This window comes from Acomys russatus, chromosome 22 (assembly GCF_903995435.1).
Source record: "Acomys russatus chromosome 22, mAcoRus1.1, whole genome shotgun sequence".
NCBI lineage: Eukaryota > Metazoa > Chordata > Mammalia > Rodentia > Muridae > Acomys > Acomys russatus.
Genome location: NC_067158.1, coordinates 51,269,125 through 51,294,679, shown reverse-complemented (window position 1 = coordinate 51,294,679; position 25,555 = coordinate 51,269,125). Strand labels below are relative to the sequence as shown.

Here is a 25,555-nt window from a genome sequence, read left to right as displayed (position 1 = left end):
ATCTAGCTACTAAGAACCAGGATCTGTCTCTCTGTCTCTGTCTCTGTCTCTGTCTCTGTCTCTGTCTCTGTCTCTGTCTCTGTGTCTCTGTCTCTGTCTCTCTCTGTCTCTGTCTCTCTGTCTCTTCTGTCTCTGTCTGTCTCTGTCTCTCTGTCTCTGTCTCTCTCTGTCTCTCTGTCTGTCTCTCTGTCTGTCTGTCTGTCTGTCTGTCTGTCTCTCTCTCTCTCTCTCTCTCTCTCTCTCTCTCTCTCTCTCTCTCTTTCTCTCCTTCTCTATGCATTTGTGTGATGTGGTGTGGTGGTGGTGGTGGTGTGTGTGTGTGTCTGTATGTCTGTCTGTGTGTTTAAGTAGAGTCACAAAATGTACCTCAGTTTCAGAGACTGAGATGTCTTGTGACTCAAAAATCAAGGATTGGTCTAAACCTAAAGTAGTATTTCAAAAAACCTTTATTGATATTTAGGGGAATCAAGCAGAATAAAATCATGAACTGGGGAAATTAGGTTTTCAATGTTATGATACAACACTGATTGGTAAATTTTTTAATCCTTGAAGCTAAAAATTAATTGACAAAGGAGGACATAGTCACACTGAGTCAGAATCTTGGTAATATACTAAACATCAGTTCATTAATGCAGTGTTGATCCTCCCCTGATGCCACCCATGGTAGTAACTATTCTCTTTTTTCTGCCAAAGCTCTGCATTTTCTCTGAGGCTATGACATGTCATGGAAGTCCAGGACAGACAATAACTTAATTCAGCCAAGTTATGCATCTGGCATTCATGAGCTATGGCCACTAAAATAATGGCTAATGTTTGTTCTTAGCGTACAATGGTATTGCATGTCTCTGTCACCATCGTTGAGTGGGATTATGGGATTAGTTGCGTTAACTAACTGGAAATTAAAGGAAGGTTTGTCACTTTGAAGTCATGAAGATTATTGCTAATGGGTCTATCCTAAGCTGCTCTACAGTTATGATGTCAACCAGAAAGTGTTTGCTCTGTGCCGAAGCACAGACACAAGGAGAACTGAGAAGCAGCCATGGATAGGCACAAAGAGAGCTATAAAGACTTGTTATGAACCCTTTGGTTTTGAGAGTTTTGTTTCACTTCTTAATATAGGCTGATCTGTAATGTGTATTCCTTCTGGGTCCTGTTATGAGTTTCTGACAGATTTGGAATGGGAGTTCAGCTCTAGACTTCCGTGCATATAAATAAGGGATATATTCCTATTTTTCTCTAAAATTTAGATTTGTTAAGATAAAGTGGGTATCATCTACATTAAGTACAAACATATCAGTGAGTACAATTGGTGCAAGAAAGGACACAAATGAGAGACTGCGCTTCTTTCCCAGTTCAAGAAAATAAAAATAAATAAATACAGTTGTAGCAATTTTTGCTTAAAGAGTTTTTGTCTTCTTTTCTGCCTCCTAAAAAAATTGTCCTCAATAACAAAGATGAATAGCATGTGCCTGTAATTTTAGTACTAGGGAACGTGAGGCAGGAGGAGAGCTGAGAATGTAAGGCCAGCATGTCCTAAGAAGGTACAAGGGGAATTATATAACAAGACTCTGCCTCAAAACACAAGACATGGGCCCTGAATTTTCAAACAGAATATTCAGTAATAGAAACAACTTATCTTTAAGTCAAATAATCTCATGGTATATCCATACCACCTGGGATTAACAGCTCCCTAACTAGACTATGTCCTACTTATGAACTATTAGCAAGCTTTGGCATACAGTGCTGCCTAGCAATGACTAGAACATGGTCAAGATCCAAAAATTATAACATTTTGATATTGTGACAATTCTCTAAAATATAATAAGCCAGGGCTGGGGAGAGAGTAGCGCTAGTATGGCATGCAGCATGAGAACAGGAATTCTGACCCCAGCACTGATGGAAATGCCAAGTGGGTTGGGTGTGCCTGCCATTTTATACTCCCACTGGTTAGCAGACAGACACAAGGAGTTCTTGGAACAAACTGATTAGACAGACTAGTTGAGCCAGTCTGCTTTGCATTCAGGGGAGACCCTGCCAGTAAATGAAGTGAAAAATGATGGAAAAAGATACCTAACATCAACCTAGAGCCTCTACACACATGCACGCGCGTGGACACACACACACACACACACACACACACACACACACACATTAAAATAAATAAAATATAGTACATGTTTATAAAATAGATTATTTAATAATCATCTCTTCTCATATAGCACCAGATTCTTTGAAGGTGCTCACTAAAATAAATATATTAATAATCTCTAAGGAAAAATGTTCTGCAAGCCATCATATCATCAAAATCCTTATAGCACATTTAATTTTTAGAATATTCCCTTTGTGGTATACATAAGGCATAGGCTTTTAAATGTGAATGTCATTAACATTTTAGGATTAGCTTTTTCTGAGAAAACTGATGTACTAACTAAAATACTTACTTTTACATTTCTTCACTCAAAAATTAAAAAAAATCTCATTATAAATTACGTATGTTGCTGATGGAGCAGTTTTAAAATAGAAATGTCCCCTCACTATTTTTTGTCAACTTGACACAAGTAGGAATTTCCCAGGAAGAGAAACCTCCATTGGGAAAATGTTTCATCATCTCATCTGCAGGCAAGTCTGTAGAGTGTTTTCTTGATTCATGGTTGATGTGGAAAAGGCCACTGTGAGTGAAACCACACTTCCTCATATGATCTTGGATTGTATAGAAAACAGATCAAGATGAGCAAGCATTCTTCCATAGTCTCTATTTCAGTCCCTGCCCAGACTTCCTCCAATGATGATGGACTATGATGTAGACATGTAAACCAAATAAATTATTTCCTCTTCAAGTGGCTGTTGGTCAAAATGGTCATCATAGCAATAGAAACTCTAAGAGAGAAATTGAATGGACAAGGAAGGCATACATCTTCACACTGCCTAGCATGTATAGAATGCTGAGCAATTTCCAGTCATCTATTTTTTTATTGTAGCATTCTTCTTTTTATTTAATTTTTAAAATATATTTTATTAATTTATTCATATTACATCTCAATTGTTATCCCATCCCTTGTATGCTCCTATTCCTCTCTCCCTCCCATTTTTCCCTTACTCCCCTCCCCCATGTCTGTGACTGAAGGGGACCTTCTCCCCCTGTATATGCTCATAGGGTATCAGGTCTCTTCTTGTTAGCTCACTATCCTTCCTCTGAGTGCCACCAGGCCTCCTCATCCAGGGGGTGTGGTCAAATATGGGGCACCAGAGTTCGTGTGGAAGTCACACCCCACTCCCCACTCAACTGTGGAGAATGTCCTATTCATTGGCTAGATCTGGGTAGGGGTTCGAAGTTTACTGCACATATTGTCCTTGGCTGGTACCATAGTTTGAGCAGGACCCCTGAGCCCAGATCCGTCCGTCATAATGTTCTACTTATAGCTTTCTAGGACCCTCTGGATCCTTCTATTTTCCCATTATCCCTTGCTTCTCTCACCTAGAGTCCCAATAAGATGTCCTCCCCTCTGTCCCACTTTCCTGGTAAATGAAGACTTTCATGGGACATGCCCCTTGGGCTAGTGTCCAGATATAAGTGAGTATATACCATTTGAGTCTTTCTGCTTCTGGGTTAACTCACTCATTATGGTCATTTCTTGTTCAATCCATTTGTCTACAAATTTTGGGAATTCCTTGTTTTTAATAGCTGAGTAGTATTCCATAGTGTAAATGTACCACAGTTTCTTTATCCATTCTTCTACTGAGGGACACTTAGGTTGTTTCCTTAAGGTCAAATTAATAAATGGGACCTCATGAGGCTGAGAAGCTTCTGTAAGGCAGGAGACACTGTCAAGAGAACAAAATGACAGCCTATGGACTAGGAAAAGATCTTCACCAACCCTACATCTGACAAAGGTCTAATATGCAAAATATATAAAGAACTCAAGAAATTAAACACCACCAAACCAAATAACCCAATTGAGAAATGGGGCTCAGAACTAAACAGAGAATTCTCAACAGAGGAATATCGAATGGCTGAGAAACACTTAAATGTTCAACCTCCTTAGTCGTCAGGGAAATGCAAATCAAAACAACTCTGAGATTCCATCTTACACCCATCAGAATGGCTAAGATCAAAAATTCAAGCGACACCACATGCTGGCGAGGATGTGGAGAGAGAGGAACACTCCTTCACTGCTGGTGGGAATGCAAACTAGTACAGACACTTTGGAAATCTATCTGGTGCTATCTCAGAAAACTGGGAATAAGACTTCCTCAAGACCCAGCTCTTCCACTCCTTGGAATATACCCAGAAGATGCTCCAGCACACAAGAACATTTGCTCAACCATGTTCATAGCAGCCTTATATATAATAGCCAGTACAGTCATCTATTTTTTACATAGTTTTTTTGTATTCAATTTGTAAGTTGGTAACCATTTGCTGTGTCAAATTGTGCTGAGTTTACCAATTACTTTGGGATATCAATTCAAAGGATTCATATTTAAAGAATAGTTTTCCCCCTGATTCAACTCTCTTGTTTAAATTATCAAGTCATAAACTTTTTGTGTCTTGCCTAACTGACAACGCCCTTAATCACAGCTATCCACATCACAGACTCCCTTATGTAATCTACTGCGTGGATGTGTGTCTGCTCATGACAACTGAGGCTCCCTTACGCTCTATCAGCATTAGCATGTCCACTAGCACCTGCCACTATTACAAAAGTAATTGTTCAAAATATAAGGACACTCTTCACTGTTAAGCTTATATGTAAGTCAGTTACTACACTTTGAGGCTCCCAAAGACACTGGGACTTAAGCATGACTTAAACCCTAACACAATTTTTATTTTCAAACACGAAAATCTACAGAGTTGCTAGAATTGCCGTCGATTTTATCTATTACATATCTTACTGATCAGCATAGGCCACACATTCAAACTCACGTCTTTGTAATTTTTTTCTTTACAGCATGTTTCATTTTGTATGACTCAAGAAAAAAATGTTTCCATAATGCTGTATTTCATGGAAAGAAAAGGATGATGATTCCAATTAATTTTCATTCAGAAGCCTCTTCATTCTACCCTGATACCTTTTTTATCCATCTCCATGTCAATAAAATTCAATGTCAAGAGCTATAGAAATGAAGATAACATTTGTTAAGACTCCTTTCGGTAAAGTAAGATATACCAAACAATAATGTATGTTTGTTAATGGAACAAGCAGACCAAATGGCAAAAGCTATATATGGAAGAGAAATACCAACTTTATCTAAGGATTTTTCTTTGGATTTTTACTTTCTTTTTCTATATTACTAGTGAGCACCTATTTCTAAGCAACAGAAAATCGACTTCATATCTTAAAATGTGAACAAACAAAGAAACTGCTGTTTCTATTTCTCAAGCCCAGAGCTCTTCTGGTGTCGGACAGACATGCATTCAGAGGATGAGGTCAGCCCACTTAGGTGAAACATTTCCTTATTTCACTGACAATGACAATGCTTGGACAGAAATGGTGATCTCTAGAAACTGTAGGTTAATTCCCCTCAGAAAATCTGCGAGGAAGAGAAGATGATAGATACACAGCCAGGCTGCACTGTCGCAAGTCTAGTGGCTACCGATTATAGCACCTTTGCCACTTTCCCATAATTCCCTTAATGCCACATAAAAGCTATTCAGAAGCGTTTCCCTTAATTAAAAAAAAAGTCTGCTTCTTGTCACTTCAATACTTTCTCCATGACTGGAAAGATATCCTGCTAGAGAGTACTTAAGAAGGGTTTCCTCTTGATTTTCCAAAGCAGGATTTTCAAAATGTCAGAAATTTAGCATTCTTTTTTAAAATATATTTTATTAATTTATTCATATTACATCTCAATTGTTATCCCATCCTTTGATCCTCCCATTCCTCCCTCCCTCCCATTTTCCCCTTACTTCCCTCCCCTATGACTGTGACTGAGGGGGACCTCCTCCCCCTGTATATGCTCATAGGTTATCAAGTCTCTTCTTGGTAGCCTACTATCCTTCCTCTGAGTGCCACCAGGCCTCCCCATCCAGGGGACATGGTCAAATATGGGGCACCAGAGTTCATGTGGAAGTCAGACCCCACTCTCCACTCAGCTGTGGAGAATGTCCTGTCCATTGGCTAGTTCTGGGTAGGGGTTCCAAGTTTACTGCACATATTGTCCTTGGCTGGTGCCATAGTTTGAGCAGGACCCCTGAGTCCAGATCCATCCATCATAATGTTCTACTTATAGCTTTCTAGGACCCTCTGGATTCTTCTATTTCCTCTTTATCTTTTGCTTCTCTCACCTAGTGTCCCAATAAGAAGTCTTCCCCTCTGTCCCACTTTCCTGGTGAGTGAAGACTTTCATGGGACATGCCTCTTGGACTAGCATGCAGATGTTAATGAGTATATACCATTTGAGTCTTTCTGCTTCTGGGTTAATTCACTCATTATGATCATTTCTAGTTCAATCCATTTGTCCACAAATTTTGGCAATTCCTTGTTTTTAATAGCTGAGTAGTATTCCATAGTGTAAATGCACCACAGTTTCTTTATCTATTCTTCTACTGAGGGACACTTAAGCTGTTTCCCAAAGGAAAAGCTACAACCAAAACTACACAAGAAATAGATAACTACACCATTGCAAAAACACAACCACACAAACTCTCTACTGCAACCAACATCAAAATCAAGGGACAGTCACTGGTCATTAATATCTCTCAACATCAATGGTCTCAATTCTCCAATAAAAAACACAGACTAACTGATTGGATGCATAAACATGTTCCAACATTCTTATGAATTCAAGAAACACATCTTACCCATAAAGAAAGACATTACCTCAGGGTAAAAGGCTGGAAATTTTTTTCCAAGCAAACGGTCACAAGAAGCAAGCAGGCATAGCCATTTTAATATCTAATAAATTGACTTTCAACCAAAATTAATCAAAATGGATGAGAAAAGACACTTTATACTCATCAAAAGTAAAGTCAGCCAAGATGACATCACAATTCTGAACATTTATGTCCCAATTCAAGGGCACCCACATTTGTAAAATATCTATTAACGAAGCTTAAGCCACACATCAATCCCCACACAATAATAGTGGGAGACTTCAACACCTCACTCTCACTGAAGGATAGGACATTGAAACAGAAACTAAGCAGAGGAATAACATCATTAACCAATGTCATGAATCACATGGATCTAACATATATTTACAGAACCTTTCACCCAAAGAAAAAGGAATATACCTTCTTCTCTCCACCCCATGAAACCTTCTCCAAAATTGATCATATAGTAGGTCACAAAGCAAGCTGCAACCGATACAAGAGGATTGAAATAATACCTTGTATCCTATCAGATCACCATGGTCTTAGTCTGCACATCAACAACAACAGCAATAACAAAAAGCCTACACATACACGGAAATTAAACAACTCTCTACTTAGTGACACCTTGGTCAGGGAAGAAATAAAGAAAGAAATTGAAGACTTCCTGAAATTCAATGAAAGTGAACGAACAACATACGTAAATTTATGGGATACATTGAAAGAAGTGTTAAGAGGAAAATTCATAGCACGAAGTGCCTTTAAAAAGAAATTGGAAACATCCTACAAAAGCAACTTAATGACACAGCTGGAAGCCCTAGGAAGAAAAAAAGCAGGGACACCTAAGAGGAGTAGACGTCTGTAAATAATCAAACTCAGGGCTGAAATCAATAAATTAGAAACAAAGAGAACAGTCTAAAGAATCAACAAAACCAAGAGATTGTTCTTTGAGACAGTCAACGAGATAGACAAACTGTTAGCCAAACCAAGTAAAAGGCAGAGAGACAGTATCCAAATCAACAAAATCAGAAATGAAAAGGGAGACATAACAACAGACACTGAAGAAATACTAAGAATCACAAGATCCTACTTTGAAGGCATATACACCACAAAATTTGGAAATCTAAGGGAAATGAATGATTTTCTTGATCAATTCCACTTGCAAAAATTGAGTGAAGAACAGATAAACAAGCTAAATAGTTTCTTTTCCCCTATAGAAATAGGAGCAATCATTGATAGTCTCCCAACCAAAAAAAGCCCAGGGCCAGATGGTTTCAGTGAGAATTCTACCATACCTTCAAGGGTGAGCTAATAATGACACTTTTCAAGCTACTCCAAAAGGCAGAAATGGATGGAACATTATCAAATTCATTCAATGAGGCCATAGTCACATTGATACCTAAACCTCACAAAGACCCAACAAAGAAAGAGAATTTCAGACCAATTTCTCTTATGAACATTGATGCAAAAATACTCAATAAAATACTCGCAAAATGAATTCAAGAACACATCAAAGATAATTCCCCATGACCAGGTAAGCTTCATTCCAGAAATTTAGCATTCTTAAATATAATACATTTTAAGACTTTGTAAACCAAAAGCTTTAGGTTTAATAGATCAGACATATTTTATTACTCCATAGCTTTCTGAACCTGTGTTACACTGAAAATGTGTCATTACTTCGATAAATTGGGGCTTTCAGGTATGGACCAGACAGTACTAGCCCCTAAGGCCAAACACCATGTGCAGTGTTAATATCTGTAACATTTCCATATCTTTCTTCAGCTAATTCTCTTAAAAATATATTTAATATACATAACACAGAATGATAAATAACAAGTTGGGAATAAATAATCAGAGGTCCTTTCCTCCACAAAGCAAAACAGTTGGAGGATAATAAATGAGTTTTATATATAATATTTTAGCTTGCATAAAGGAGAGGAATCTGGGAAGAATTCCTCAAACTTTTGACAAAAATATGTAATGTCAGAGTTACAGCAGAAGGAATAATCAGACTGAAATGTAGGGACTTCCATGTGGCCATCTGCCTTCTGATAACAAAAAGCAGGAGCCACCAGCATAAGCAATAAGTGAGTGAGCAGACTGTGGAGCTGTCCACCCTTAGGGCCACAGGCATACTGGAGAGATGAACTTGAACACTTAGCATCTCGTGTCTGTTGAAAGTAGTACCTTGGAAGTAGCAGCTGGATACCAACAGAGACAGAAATGTATGCCAGCTCTGTTTCATTGTGACAGAAATCCTACACTACACATCCAGGCACTAAAGCTCCCAGATAAAGAAATAGAGCCATGAGTGACAGTTAATGGAAGAAATAGCTACAGACAGGAATTCTCAAGACTAATGATTTGGAATTATCAAATAAAGGATCAAATTTTTAGAAGGCAAAGGCATTAATACAAAAAAATAAATAATTAGCAAGAGACTATCAAGACTATAGGAAATTTTTATAGGTGGCAAATACAAATATGAGAACTTATAAGAAACAATAAAAACAATAATTTAAATATCATCCTAAGGTAGTTTTAGAGGACACATTTTTTTTAGCATTTGGGTATTTTGAACTGCAATGTGAAGAAAGTATATGACATATTACTGTAGATGCATGGCGATGAAACTAAGAGAAGTAAAGAATTTTGAAAGCAGGTTAGAAATTGGCTCGGCTGGTGATGTTGAGTAGCCGACTTGTGCACAACTGGATCATGTCTACAGCTATGTTCTCTCTCATTCATCTTACTGTAAGGAATGTTTTATTTCTTTCCTTGGCCACAAATGAACATAATATTTCTCCAAGCTTCAAGAACAGTAGGCAAGGGAGTATAACCATTCATCTAGACAGATGCTAGCTACTCGACAGAGAGGAAGTATGTGGGTTCAGTTCATGACTACACCTCTCACTAGTTAGCAGACTTGAAGAGGTTCTTAGCATCACTACACTTAAGTCTTCACATTGATAAAAAATGATAATACGGGCAACAATATACAAAGCAGACTTTCTACAGTGTCTTTCCAAAAGAAGTACTTTCATGTTTAATGAATAGAAAGACACCTCCCTTTTGCTTTTTCTATTAGAAAATAAAATTAATCTTAAATTGAATGGTGTGAGTTAAGATCAGTTTTAATGTCCTACAATATGTTCTATTTGTTTATTTTGCGTGGTGAGTTAATGTGTATTTTTTACTATATTTATGAAGGTGTTGTTTGATTATATAACTTGGTAGAAAGAATCTACTTATGGGTAAATATAAATTCAAATTTAATTTATTTTTTAAATCAAAATCATCTTTTCTTACATTAAATAAAATTATAAGTACTATGTTGCCTTCTCATAACTAATCGTATCCTAAATTCTTGAAAGGAGTACTCTTGTATGTATATTACTAGAAAGCACCAAATTTCACATGGCACAGTTTTGAGTCCATTAGAACTAAAACTTTTCCTATTGTGCATCAACAATAAGGACATAATTCATACCATTTACTAATGAGATTTAAATGCAAACTACCTGAGTATGGTTAACCGCAAAAGGTTCTTTTTCTCCCATTAAATCACTTAGCTATAGTAAGGTCTCTGACTTACTTGTGGAAGTACAAGGGAGTTGGTAGGATCCTGTGCACCATGGCGCTCTCTGGTCTGCTGTGATCTTTCTCAGACTCAAGGTTCTTTTTTTCGGAGAGAGGAGAACAAGGGAGGATTACAGTGACTGGCTTCTGAAAGGAATGAGTTGATGGGTGCTGGACGTGGATAAGGGGACTCGTGGACAATACTGAATAAGAAGGATCTTGATGTGCTCTTAAATATGACACCAGAGAAGGGTCAACGGGCTGGATCTACACAAAGGAGAAAAGAAAATATGCCCATGTCCATGCATACACACTCATAGACACAGATGCACAAATAGACTCAGAATATGCAAGTATTAGTATGCCCCTAAAACAACATTTTAGGGAAAGCATTTTATGTGTTTCTCTGTATGTTGTTGCCTGGAAATAAAAGTTTATATAAAAATCACAAATTGAGTAAAATCTCTTAAAATGTGGTTTCCTTCCCATACAGATACACAGACACAGACACAAACACAGACAGACAGACAGACAGACAGACAGACAGACCCACACACACGTAGGCACACACATAAACACTATTTTTAACTATAAACAACAATATGATCAAGAAAACAAAAGTGCCATTTGGTGTACTTTCCAACTGTAACTAGTCTTAGATCATGTGATCCACACAAAGTTAAAAAGCAAGACTATATTTGCTTCAGTTCCTTTCACATCAGAATGGTTAATAACAAAAAGCTTACATAATTCAAATTTTATAGTAATTTTTGTGAATGAAGAATTACGATTAATGTTTCTTCCCTCTCTCTCTCTTTGACTTACTATTTGTGATTAGACCTGAAAGAAATGGGAAAGCGAGAATGAGACAGACAAGCCTGAATGATAAGGAGTGTCACTGGAGAAAATAAACCTCTGGGATGCACCTAAATATAGTAATAGACATTGTTAAAACAATGTTTGTTCCAACAAAGCTAATTTTCTTTATTAATAGAATCCAAAAGTCATGGCAATAAACAGTTGAATGGACCACTAGCATCTTATTTTTCCAACCATTCATATGGAAATCTGGATTTACTTAAGTGTCCCCAAATTTGTCAGCCACTGTCTTGCAGCATGTGTTTGTTGACAAATATAAGCAAAAAATAATAATAATAATAATAATATTGAGGAAAGCCTTGCAAATTTTTCAAAGCAGATATTTATTTCAGAACATGCTCAAAATGCTTACCACATCAATCAAGTCATTATAGAAGATTCCTAATACAAGAAATTATTAGCTTTATGGACAGATGAAAGACTTGCATCCTCTGTGTCCTTAGGGCCATGTGTGACCCACAGTAGACATAGGATCTAATCAATTCTCTTTTTAATTTTTACCTTCAATTGTACAAGCACTGGTGAGCTGAAAATTCCCACAGGGTAACTGAAGGATATCCGGGTATCCATGCTTGACTTCAGAGTGAGCCCTTTTTTTGTCACTGTGAAGGACTGCTTTTTTAAACACGACACTACAGAAAACATCCCCAACTTGTAAACATTCACTGCAGCACAAGTCCCCTGTACAGAGTAAAAGACACGTTAATGAAGGAAGCCATAGCATTGTTTCTGGATAAGTACACATCTCATACTTATTCTGTGAGCTATGGAAAACTAAACAACAACAACAATAGTGACAGGGCTTGGCTCCTTCCCATAGGGTGCATCTTAGAGTTGGGCTCCTCATTGCTGCTGGAAGCAGATGCAAAGACCCACAGCCAAACAGTAGGCCAAAGTAGGGGAGTCTGATGGAAGATGGATGGGGAGGGAGGATGGGGAGCCGAGGGAGCTGGAGGGGTCAAGAACATCACAAGAAGGCCTATAGAGTAAAGTAACCTGGGCCAGCGGGGGCTCACAGAGACAAAGCAACAATCAAATAGTGTACATGGGATAAACCTGACCCTATCCCTGCAGTTATGTAGCAGAAGTGCAGTCTGGTCATCCCGTGGGTCCCTTAATAATGGGAATAGGGGCTGCTTAAGACTCCGTTGCCTGCCTTTGGATCCCTTTGCCCTAGGCAGGGCTGCCTTGTCAGGCTTCAGTAGGAGAAGTTATGTTTATTCTTGCTGCAACTAGAGATGCCAGAGTGGCTTGGTATTTCTTAGGAGCCTTCCCTGCTCTCAGAAGAAGATGGGAGGAATGGCAGTGAGAGGAGGGATGAGGGTGGGACTGGGAGGAGAGGAAGGGGAAGGCTGTGATCAGGCTGTAAATGGATTAAAGAAAGAATGAAAAACAAAAAGGAAGGAAAAAAAGAGATTCTCAAGCTTGGGCTTACTTCCCAACAGAGTAGTGAGAAATAAAAGTATTTTGTAACTTAAATTAAATCCTCACATGTGTAATATGTAGCTATAATATCTTTCACAATTTTAATTGCCTCTGGAATCCTAGACACCATTGGCTAGAATGATTTTTTTGAGGAGGCTAGAATGAATTTTATATGTAGATCTCATATAGAAGTTTCTATGTTATTTTACAGAATTCCAAGGAATAAAAATTTATTAGTTGGGCGTGTTTCTCTAAAATTGTAGCGTATGTATTGTCAGAAAATTTCTTCCCCCTGACAGATCACAACATCTTCAGATGCCACAATAAAGTCATTGTCTAAGTTTCTTTCTGTGGTAGAAATAGATCACTGTACAGAAATACACTGTTTCTTTCTTGTATAATTATATTCAAATATAATCATATATTCAGTCACATACTCAACAGATTTTAGATTGCAAAATGAAACTGAGTCTATAAATGAAAGCAAAACGTTCTATGTGTATGGTCACCAATGCTTTAAAAGAAGAAGCAGTCTCAGAAGCAATATATTCTATCCGTGCTTCCCTAAGTACCAGCTGGACCCCACCCAGCGTGACTGGCTAATAGTACATGCACACACACAAGCATTTCGGGCTTATTCACATTGGAAAATAATCTATCATTTGCAAGCTGACTGAGGGAAACATTTCACAGTATCAAGGTTGGGGAAATTCTGAGCACAATGATCCTTCTTCGGTGGCCAGAGGGAAAGCAGCATGAAGAAAAGTTCTCCTGGGAACAAGTGGCCGTTGCTGAGCACTGAGACATTTGGCAGATACTGGGGGAAAGCAAAAAGGGCCTTTGGGAAATAGAATGCTTAAATGTCATAGAACCCAAGTAAAACTTTGGAATGCATCCAGAACACAAATGTTCTTGAGCTAAAATTAGAGAGATAACTCTCATTAGCCTTCAGTGTAAAGAAAAGTATAGTTTTTTTTTTAAGTAGACAATGATCCTCTTAATTTTTCTTGTGTCTTGATTATTCATTCATTCACAGAACATCTTTCAAGCCTCTCTGGCAAGGCATTTGCACTGTGAGCAGTTTCTAAAGTACTTGCTATAAAGGACACATGGACTGGCGAATATTAAGAAGCCTACCCTAGAGCAATGCCAAGGCGAATTCCAAACTCACAGGCAGCCAGTCCAGCTCCAACGGGTATTAGTCACATGAATGGGGTAATGAGAGTAGACTTAGCTTTACAATTCAGCTATATTGCCTCATTTTGATTTGTAAACAATCCAAAAGGACAGAATGTATTATGAAGATTTTAACATGTATTCTTCTTTGTCCTCATCAAATAACTATTTGCATATAAAAACATGAACATTTTAATTGGTTAAAAATAAGTGCAGTAACCCACAAAACACATGTTACTCGAGCCCTCCTCAGCTGTATAATCCTAAATTTTGTAAGTCTTGATTCTGTCCCAGCAACATTTTAATTTGTGATACAGAGAGCTTTATTTTTACAATAGAGTTTGTTTCAAATAATGATAACTTATTAACAACTCGCTTATATGAAGCCTTTCCCCTACTGCCTTAAGTAGTTTGTTTATTTAATCTTTGAAATCTTACCAGGCAGACATTATTTTATTAATTTTCAAATAAAAAATTTGAATCACAGAAAGTTTTTTCTTTTTCAGGGGGCCAGTTTCAAGACCGGGTTTCTCCGTATAAAAACCCTGGTTGTCCTGGAACTCTCTCTGTAGACCAGGCTGGCCTTCAAACTCAGAGATCTACATGCCTTTGCCTCTAGAGTGCTGGGATTAAAGGCATGAGGCCACCATGCCTAGCCAGAGAGGTGTTTTGATCCATCTGGATGGACAAACGTGGGAACCAGATTTGTTTTTCTTTATTGCCCACATCCTAACTATCAAACATACAATCCTCAATGTTTAGACTAAATTCCATTGATAGAATTATCAAAGCATACAAATACAGTTTTCACTTTTTTATATTCTCTGAACCCATAAAGAACAAAAAACAAACAAGAAACAACAACACTGTAGCACCTGAAGATTCTAATGATTACGCAGTAGTCTAACACGTTCGTTAACATGAAGTTATTATGAAGTTAGTCTAAACCATCAGGTCAATTAAGATATCATGTTGGTTGTTTTCCAGATGCCAAGTCCTAGGCCCAAGTTCTCGCTTCCTAACTCTGGCAAATAATTTCTCCAGTTTGAACTTTATAGGTTTTTTTTTTTAATCATGAAAGTGTTAGCACAAGTGTGTTCTCATGCAACAGAACAATTATTGCTACCGTACAACATAATATTCTGAATTATAAGAAAAGACAAACAACAAATCTAGTTGCACCCAGGTTTACTGACCTTATAAGATCCCCTCATTCTTTCCAGTGAACTTGGGGTTAGGTAACTTGACTGAAAGTGTGTGTCAGACATTTTCACCATGATGTCTCTGTAATTTCCCTTGTAGCGTGCCTTGAACGGAATTGCAATGCATATTGGGAATGGAATTTTCATGTCCTTATCCACGCATTTAACAGTGATGACATTGCTGACCAACTCTTCATTATCACTCACCACAAAGGAGCTCATGCTGTTAGTTATCTGGCAATCAAATTGCTGCAGGACATGCGATGGCGCTGTGATGTAACAAGAGACTTGAGGGTCAGTCCCCTCACTCAGCACCCCGAGATACCTGCAGCAAAAGAAGAGTGAGCCTCGTTTTGGAACTATCCTACCCAAGTTCTTTCCAGCCAGATGCAGAAGGGTACACAGTGTGAAGCACATTGCTTTAATGTGAAGTTTAGTTCTTCCATTTATTGACTCTGTGATCAAGGACATTCAGACTCTGTATTCCATAGTTTTCTGCATTACAGGGTGAAAATACTATCTATGTCAAAGGAAAGCTTTGAATTAAATATACAGTTCTATAGCTAATATAAGGGACTATGCCTTCACATTGTAGGGAAATTACCCATACTCTATTAAGTACGTTAGCTCAGTGCATAAGCTACGTATAATGTTTTTGACTATCTTCATTATCAAAGTGATATCTTTCTCACTTTTATTCAGCATATAATAAAATTCAAATATCAATGATCTTTTAAAATAAGCTAAAATATTTGCTTAACTGTGAGGAAAGGAATGCCCGTATGGTGAGGTCCTCTGGGATCACAAGAATAGATTCCCTTTTCTGATGATTTAAAAATGAAAAGTCTTCTTTGGGATAGCTGGAAACTGGACTCTGAGCCACACCATTCCATGGGCTGGGGTACTGGAGTGAGTGAAAAGCTGGCATCCTTTTATCTGTCTTTTGGTTGGTGACATATGACTAAGTGTCTCAGCTCTGGTGGCCGTGCCTTCTCCACCACACTGGACTGTATCGCTTCATGGTAGATGTTAAAATAAATGCTTCCTGCTTTACAAAAAAAAAAAAAAAAAAAAAAAAAAAAGAAAAGCCAGGAAAAGGAAAGTTTCAGCTTATCTTTATTGAAAACAAAAGGACAAATGCATGTGCACATCTTTCCTCTCCTCAGAGAGAGAGACACACAGAGAGAAACATAGAGGGACACAGAGGCAGAGAGAGACAGACAGACAGATGGACACAGAGGGAGACAGAGACAGAAAGAAAATTAAAAAAGAAATTGATAGTTTGCTCTATTGTAGGACAATGAAGAGAAGCTAACTGCTTCCTTCCACAGAAGCTCACGCACCACCTTTAACCTGTCCAGGAAGACTTGAAATTCTGAACAGTTTCTTCTGGAGAGAAAAAGGCTGCCAAGCCCTTGACTTGGAGAGGAAGAAGAATGAGGAAGTTGCTCATCTTAAATGTTTCAGTATAAAACACTGAACCTAAAGCCTCTTGTTTGCCAGTGGGTCTGCCTTCCTGCTAGGGATCTGTATGACTCCTGTTCCCTTAAAAGAAAGTGATGGATATGAGGCACAGAAATTGTCCAGGAACACTAGACCAAATAGTGATATTTATTGAAGGGTTGGGTTGGTTTTTTTATACACTAATGCCAGTAAGTAAGAGTAGACTCTTTCTAATCCTAAAATCATCTTGTAAACATTTAACTATTTTATTTTTCTTCAACACCATTTTTGCAGCAATTTTTAGAGCCTTATAAAATTGAATACAAATTTGAGACAGGGCATTTTCTGTTTCCCATGACTATCATAACCTCTCAAACTAGTCAATAGACTCTCTGGGGTTGGGTTTTAGGCCACACAGTTTTGCTTAGTATTAATAACGTTTGTGTCAAGTACGAGTATCTTTATTATTTTTATAGACAGGAAAACTGAGACTGAGCTACCAACCTCATAGATGTTCAGTTTTTAGAACTAAGAGTTGACTCTGATCTTTAATGTAGTAGAAAAAGCTCTCAAATAATGTTGTGCCTTTTGCAAATCTTCCCTGAGTAATGATCACTCCATCCACTACACCTAGAAATTATTATTTAATCTAGGATCATGGGAAGTTTGAATGAGATGCAACAGTTAAAGCTCTTTAATTGTAATGAATTTGAATAAACCGTATGCTCAATAATAATTTAATTACCTATGTTTAAACCATTTACTTGGGGTTCTTCCTCAATGCTACTTATTTTACAACAGAGAAATACTTGACACAAAGGCAGTGTCGACGATAAATGAGTGGAAACTATAGGGAACATAGCATTATGTTCTCAAGTATATGTTAAAGTTTTAGCTGTTTTTCATTTACTGTTGAAAACAATTTGAAGGATAACTTCCATAAAGAAATGTATCCAAGTGTTTATCTCACAAAGGTCACTTATTTAAGTTTAGAATCCTCAACTTAAGAAAGTTATCCAGCCTGCTGATCTGATTAGCTTCTTTTGTTTATTGATGTAATGATAATTCAGAAAAAGACAAACATTTTTCAACACTTCTTATTGTTCTGGGAACGTTCTCCTCTGTGTCCTGGAAACCATCTCAAGGCACCCCACCACTACAAGGCGTGGTTCCCAAAGGACAAAGCAGAGATGAGACTTGTAAGTAGATCCATACTCCATAGTACTGGTCAAATATGACTTGTGTTGTTATTAAATAGGTCGCACTAACTTAGTCTTTTCCCTTTTGTTTACACACTTAGTACAGCTACCCCAAAGGATGGGGTTTGGGGGGTAATGAAGGTGGAGGAACCACAGCAGTTTCTAAGCACAGTTTTGTTTATTAGATAAACTTTTATGTGGTGTGATGGCTTCCTAGCCTGGGGATTGCTGTGAAGAGTCATCTTTGTAAATATGCAAGCCAAGCACAACTGCTCCAATGCCACAAAGAGGAAGTCGCTAACCAGGGAACACCTAAAGAGGTGTTAGAGGGAGTGGTGCAGGCAGTGAGTGAGTCACTAGCTGGTGTTCTGAGTCATTTCTGAATGGGAGGATATGAAGTGCCCATGTTTTTCTCAAATGAAATGGGAAACCACACATTGACTACTTTAGAAGCTATTTGTCAGGGACTAGTAACTCTTTCAAGCTGTGGAGGTCTTCCAAGCATTGAAAAAGTCATCTATAGAATTCATTAAATTCTCTTTGCTGTGGGTACATTACTTTCTTTTTTTTTTTTTTTTTTATAAAGCTCCGTGATCAATGAAAGTAAAAGTACTTGCTAAAGAACATTCTCTCAGTCATGCTGTGTATCTGCACAGTAGAGTAGAGCATCAGCATGTTCTGCAGAGATGGGTAAGGGTCAAGAACCTCACTGAGGAGGGGTGGGGTGGTGGAAGTAGACAGTCCTGGCATCAACTAGTTCACTGACGTTTAGCTGAGTGTGAGCACTGCAGAGTAGTCCAACACTAGGCCCTTCTGTCAGTCTCATTTGCCAGCAAAGACTCCAAAGAAGGAGGTAGCATCCTTACAACTGAAAGACTGAGACCAAAAATAAACACACAAAGAAAAAGAAAGGAGAAAGGAAACATGAAGCAAGTTACCTAATGTCAAAAAAAAAAAAACTAGTTAATAATAAGACAACAAATAAAAGTTAATTTTGTCTTTCTAAGGAAATGTGGCACTTTTCTGGAAATATATCAACCTAAACAAAGAATTACTGCTACCTTGCAGAAGGGAGATAGCTCATAAAAAATACATCAGTCTTTCTCTCTTCTTTATGTCCTGGGCTTTTAGAGAATCTGATTTTAAAAACTCCTGACAATTTTCTAAGGGTTAAATAGGTGTGAGCATGCACATTTACCCATAAAAACTCTGCAAAGCCTACTTATAAGTCCCCTGTAGTACTGAAGACAAAGTTTAAAGACTGATGACAATGATTTTAGGGATATACATATATACCTTGGAGATATTAAACATATATTTATCATTTATAGACTCATGCTAAAATTGTCTTTTAATGTTTTAACATTCTGAAATATTAAAAATCACTTCTTTCACTAAAACTTAGCTTTGTTATTTATAAAAGTGTTCATGTTCTGAGCATTTATTGTATCTACTATCATAACTAATTATTATTCTGTTAAAGCACATTTATTATTCATGTTTTCTAAAATTGTGAAGGAGAGGGTGGTATTAGCAATAGCAGCCACATAAATTTCTGTGGGGTGATTTTAATCTGAATTAGTGATTTATAGTAACTTTTGGAGACATGAAACTATAAAACCTCATTGTATATTTTCTCATATGTTGAGATTTTATTATATCAGTGACTGTGTTAGGTGACGATGCCTTTGAGCAAGCTAACTAGGACAAGACTCTCATGAGTAGGATTCGTGTTATTAACACAGAGCCTTGAAACTAGTTTGCCTCTTATACTATTTGAGAATGCGGCAAGGAGGTACCATCTATGAGTTAGTAAGCTTTCAGTCAACAGTGATTCTCCTGTGCCTTGTTTGGCTTCACCTCCAGAACTGTGAGAAATTAACTTTTCCACTCTTAACAAACCAGTGTATGGTAGTTTGTCACAGCAGCAGGATTAAGACACTTAGCAACTACAGAAAATGCGTGGATAAGTAGGCATACATACGCGCTTCTCACGGTGTTTTTACTTACTCCTTTTCCATTATGTTAGTCTTTTGTTTTAGACTCTCTGACTCATTATGAAGATTATGCCCGTCCTTACTGGAGACATCCCATGCTGTTGGGGATGTGGTAATCTTTTCTCTTTGGCTTTCTGAGGTCTCTCGAATTTCCCTTGCTGTTGTCTGGATTACATCATGAATGTCTTCCTTGTTGCTGTCTATGTTCTCAGCAGTCATGTGTTCTATTTGTTTTTCATCTTCATTTTCTGTATTATCTGAGAACACTGTGCTCTGTGATTCTTCTTGCCGTATTACGCTTCCACTCAATGATGCATTGTTTTCTTTTCCCTCTAATTCAGAATCTATCGGTGTTTTATTTTCCTTTAACTGGACCTGGTCTGGGTAATGGCTCTCCCCTGCATTTGTAGGAGAAACAGTAGCTGTTTCCATGACATTTAGTTCCCCTCTTGGAGCGATGTCTGTTGCTTTGGTGTCTTGAATGGGCAACATTGTGTGCTGTGGAGTACGGTCCTCATGCATGCTGCATAAATTACACATCTTCTTTTCTTCTTTCTTTAGAAGCATAGCAGTGTTCCCCAAATGTTCATTCATGTTTGTGAGGCAGTCTATGAAAGCAGTAATTTCTATACATGTGCACACACAAAGAAGTAAAAACTAAGTCAAATTATGCTTCTGCACAGGCGAAGGAGATATTTGCACAGTACGCCCTCCTAAGACTCATATAACTAGAATTAAAGAAAACGCTGGCTTTAACATAGTAGCCAAGGGCTGAAGCTGATGCATTTTGGCCATGAGTGTGCTTTAACCTTTACTGACAAATGTGATGGTGCCTTCTCCAAAGTAAAAAAAGGAGTCAGCAAGTCCTTAATCATTTGCTATATTTGACAGTTGTAACCTTGCCTTGGGACATATTATGCTGTATCTATTATCCATTTCAAATATCAGACATAAGATTATCTGAGTACCCCAGGACAGGTAAATAGCAGAAAGGCTACAGCTGTGATGTACGAAGGCACCTATGCTGTATTTTGGTGGGAAATTCAATCCTCCCTCCTGCTGAGCATGTGGCCATTAGGATCTGTCACATTTTGACCACATCATTCTCTGGCTGGATCCTGCAGTGGCCAATCAATGACAAACAAACTGACACAGACCGCTCTACTCTGAGACTGTAAGCATCATAAATATCTCAGTTGATCGGTTTCTTACTGCATCCTGATTTCATCCCAAGCTCCCATCTGTGCATCTCTTCTCATTTTTTTTTTTTTTCAGGCCTTTTTTTTTTCAACCTTTCTGTAAACTCAGCTCTGAGCTGGGGATCTCTACCCAGAGTCCACAGGCCTCCGTGTCACCAAATCTTCCTCTCACTAGTCTGGGCTTGCCTTTGCACTGCAGTTCTACAACTCAGTCTTTGTCTTGAGCCTGAGATCCCATGTGTATTTGGAACTCGTTCTTTCTGGTAGCTGAGTACTTGCCTTGGCTTGCTGTCTAGGACTCTATTCAATCCCTTCCTGAGACTAACTGGTACTGAGCTGCTGCTGCTGGGGCTCTGGGGACACAAACCTTTGGAACTGACTTCTTTGATGTTCACTAATTGTTCTCTAGACTGACTTCCTTGTGCTGCCTACTCTGGAGTCCAGACTGACAAGGCCTATACGCTTGCCCTGATGCTGCATGTCTGGTGCTGGATTTCATAATGCCACCTGGATTCTGAAAGCATTTGCTGCTGCGACCTTATTCTTCAGATACTGTGTTATCCATACTTGCTGTATGTTTGAGCGCACACACCTGGTCATAGTGCCAAGAATTTACCTCCTGCCTTCAGTGTGTTAGCAATCCAGCTTCCTCTCCTAGCTCATCCAGTCTTTCCAGTGTTCTTGTAATGAATAGGACTAGGCTCAAATGGCCCTAGAGTTAGATCACACTATTCCAATATAGAAAAACTGCTTATTCTGCTTCAGTTAGGCCTGTACTTTCCTAACCCCCATGGCTGGAGTCTTACAAAGAACAGACCAAGAACCTGGGTTTTTAGTTGCCTGGCTCCAATTCATTGTTTAGGCGTCAGGTTAAATTCATAGATTTCCTAGCAGAGCTCTAAGTTCCCTTCCTTAAAGAGTGACCCAGGCCCCTGGAGGAGCCTTTAATTCCTGAGAAGCTTTGTATTCCCCCACCTTCCCTGTAATGATGTCAGTTTCTCGTAACCAGAGATTCCACATTCACTGTACTCCTATACGTCCCCCCTTTTAGACTCTGCTCAAGTGAGTATTTTAAAGAAAGCATAAGCTCAAGCAAACAAAAGAGACTACTTGCCTTGTCTCCAGATGCATTGATTATCCTTGTCAAGCAGGATATACAGCTGCTGGCAGGTGGACCGAAGGCACCCTGCAGTGTGTTCCAACAACTGATAAAGGGCTTCGTTGAGTCCTTGGCCCAAAAAGATCACGGTGGCTATCTGAGTGGCTCCTCCAGCCACCTCACAGAGATCATCACTCAGGAGCGCCTGCTTTAACATTTGGTTTTGTCTCCAAATCTGCTTCAATATTTGGCCTAATTTACCTGATCCTATGTCTTCTGTGTCCATTTCTAAGCTCCAGAAATAATGTATCTGTCCCCTGCCAACAAAGCACAAAGATTTAGCACATTCAAAGTTGGCAACGGTTATTTCTCCTAAAGCCTCGGAGATGATCCAAGTCAGCCAGCTTGAGCATTCTCGGGCAACCTAAGAGTTTATTCCGCTTGTTGTTGACCAGTGAAAAGTTACTAGGTGACCAGAAGAAGGGCGTTCCTGAACCCTGAGTGCTACTGTGTACAGAGCAGATTAATCACAGGGACAGCGTTAGCTCGCATAATCATGTGTCCACATGAGCTTTACAAATTCAACATGCTATGAAACCCCCACATGCTCTTTAAAATTTACAGTAACAAAGTATGGTTCCCAGGTAGAAGATAAACTTCATTAGTTGAAGTAAACTGGTTTTCCTCTTTTATTACAAGACTACTAATAAAGCTCCTGTGTACATCTTTACAAATAATTATCAATGAAAAATGAAGCTTGCTTTAAAATAATAAGAGAGTATAGATAAAAAATATTGGCTATAAAAGATAGATTTTGTTGGAACTGGATATAGTTACATATAGTTTTTTTTTTTTAACTTACATACAATTAAAGTAAAAACTTAAAGAGTTTAAAGAGGCCCAGGTGCGGTGGCTTATGCCTTGCAGCAGTTGGGAGTTAGAGGCAGGGTGATTGCTTCATATACAGGGCCAGTCAGAGCTGCGTAGTGAGACAGAGTCATAAGCAACCACAGCAAGAGTTAAAAGAAAAAAAATCCCTCTGCTGGAGCATAACCTAATACCATTATTTAGTAAGTATAATTACGACCTTGTTATCTGTAAATGTACATCGAGATTGTGGTAGGGACTTGGTCTCAGCTCTGCCCTTTGATAATTTCCCTCTAATTGTGTCTAGTCCTTCTCTACAAAAAAGAAAGCAAACCTGCAGAGTAGCTTTCGCTGAGCTCACAAGGAGTGTTTACTACCACTATAATTAAAAGTCGGATGTAGCATGTTCTCACCATGTTTCTTTCACAGTGGGCACATTTTACAGGGGATCATTGCAATGCAGAACTTGACACGGGGAAGGGGGGGCCTGGAGTGCAATGCAAAACAGTTCATTTCCTCCCCCCCCCCAACTTCCTCTTTTCTAAGAAGAGAGAACACACAGCGAAGGGAGAAGAAGCTGTAAGTTCAAAAACAACTCCTGTTCCCTAGAGAACCCGGGAGGAAATAAGGTATTTCCCAATGGGAGCTGGAGTGCGTCCGTCCCTCCCACCAGCTGCATCATTATTTCAGTTTAAGCACCGAGGCGTCACTGAAGACTTATAAACCACTGGGAAAAACAGCCCAAGGGAACATAGAAGGCAAAATGAAAGCACAAGCCTGCAGCTTGCCCAAACTTCTCTTGTTCTTAGACTCCAAAGGACAAGAAAAAGTGTACAGGAGAGCTGAGGGCGCCCAGGCTATATCTCCTTTTCAGATAATAACTGTTGAGAGAGAAATTGTCACCCCCAACTCAAGGAAGAACCCCTAATTGACTATCCAATACTGAATGGTCAACACTAAAATCATAAAACACAAGCAACACTAAATGAACTAAGCAAGTTGTATTTATATATTTAGGTGTTATGTATGTATACTCAATACACAACAATAACTAGGAAAGAAGGGGCTGCCAATTTGAGAGAGAGTGAGAGAATACACATTGTTGGGAAAGTTTGGAGGAAGGAGAGGGTGAAAAGATGTAATCATATTTTAATTTTTAAAAATTACAAATAAGTCTTTTTTCCAGTAAAACTGTTTTTTGAACAATTAATCCATAGCATATAAAAGATTACATTAAAAAGTTTTCACATTCTTGGACTAAGAAACTGTGGTATATTTACACGATGGAATACTACTCAGCTATTAAAAACGAGGAATTCCCGAAATTTGTGGACAAATGGATTGATCTAGAAATTATCATAATGAGTGAGTTCACCCAGAAGCAAAAAGAGACAAACGGTATATACTCACTTATATCAAAACACTAGTCCAAGGGATACGTACCATGAAAATCTTTACTTACCAAGAAAGTGGGTCAGAGGAGAGGACATCCTATTGAGACTTTAGGCAAGAGTAGCATGGAAGAAAGGGGAAATAGTAGGACCCACAGGGTCCTGGAAACCTACAAGAAGAACTTTATGACAGGCAGATCTGGATCCTGGGGTCCTCCTCAAACTAAGGCACCAGCCAAGGAGAATATAGGCAGTAAGCTTCAAACCCCTACCAAGACCTAGCCGACGAACAGGCTATTCTCCACCGTTGAGTGGAGAGTGAGATCTGACTCTCACACGAACTCTGGTGCCCCTTTTCTGACCATGTCCCCTGGATGGGGAGACCTGGTGGCACTCAGAGGAAGGATAGCAAGTTACCAAGAAGAGACTTGATATTCTAAGAGAATATATAGGGGGAGGAGGTCTCCCTCAGTCACAAACACAGGGGAGGGGAGAAGAAGAGAAATGGGAGGGAGGGAAGAATGGGAGGAAACAGGGGAAGGGCTAACAATCGAGATGTAATATGAATAAATTAATAAAATTAAAGAATGGAAAAAAAAGTTTTCACATTCTTTTCAGCTTTCAAGACATTCTGAATGCATCTTACTCTGTTCTTTTGGCTAAATCCTGACGTGTGTGTGTGTGTGTGTGTGTGTGTGTGTGTGTGTGTGTGTGTGTGTGTAATTTCCCAGGTCAAGTACAAACAGCTGTTATTCAAGACTGGTTGTGAAAGCCTTTGTTCCTTCCTTCCTTCCTTCCTTCCTTCCTTCCTTCCTTCTTTCCTTCCTTTCTTCCTTCTTTCCTCTTCTGTCTTTCTTTTCTTCCTTCCTTCCTCTTCTGTCTTTCCTTTCTTCCTTTTTTTCAAGACAGGCTTTCTCTGTGGAGCCTTGGCTGTCCTGGACTTTCTTGATAGACCAGGCTGGCCTCGAATTCACATCAATATGAGTGCTGGGATTAAAGGCACGTACCACCAGGCCCGGTTGTGAAACTCTTTCTCTAGAATGTACTGTGAGCCCTGATGTCAGGCCTTTCACGGGAGGTAAATGCATGAGTAAAGTGATTACAATACAGTTTAAGCTGTTGAGGGCTAGAGCCAAGTCATGAAAACCAGCTGATGGAGATATTCAAATTAGGAACCTGGGGATAAGCAGGCCATAGAACACAAGGAAGAACCATTTCAGATTAGAAATTATATGATCAAAAGTATGGGTAAGAGAAATTACACAGTGGGATGACAGGAGAAAGGTAT

General features: G+C 38.7%; 1 protein-coding gene across 1 annotated transcript in view; it reads right to left on the bottom strand.

Annotated features, from left to right (window-relative positions):
- Positions 1-22,420, bottom strand: part of Dthd1 (death domain containing 1) — a 68,238-nt gene extending 45,818 nt beyond the window's left edge. Inside the window, exons 1-5 of the mRNA XM_051164911.1 lie at positions 22,025-22,420; positions 19,725-20,337; positions 15,067-15,397; positions 11,771-11,950; positions 10,407-10,657 (exon numbers count right to left, since the gene is read on the bottom strand). Coding sequence (XP_051020868.1) covers positions 10,407-10,657; positions 11,771-11,950; positions 15,067-15,397; positions 19,725-20,337; positions 22,025-22,295 — 1,646 coding nt within the window. The 5' untranslated portion in view covers positions 22,296-22,420. The remainder of the gene's footprint in view (positions 1-10,406; positions 10,658-11,770; positions 11,951-15,066; positions 15,398-19,724; positions 20,338-22,024) is intronic.
- Positions 22,421-25,555: the final 3,135 nt, after the last annotated feature.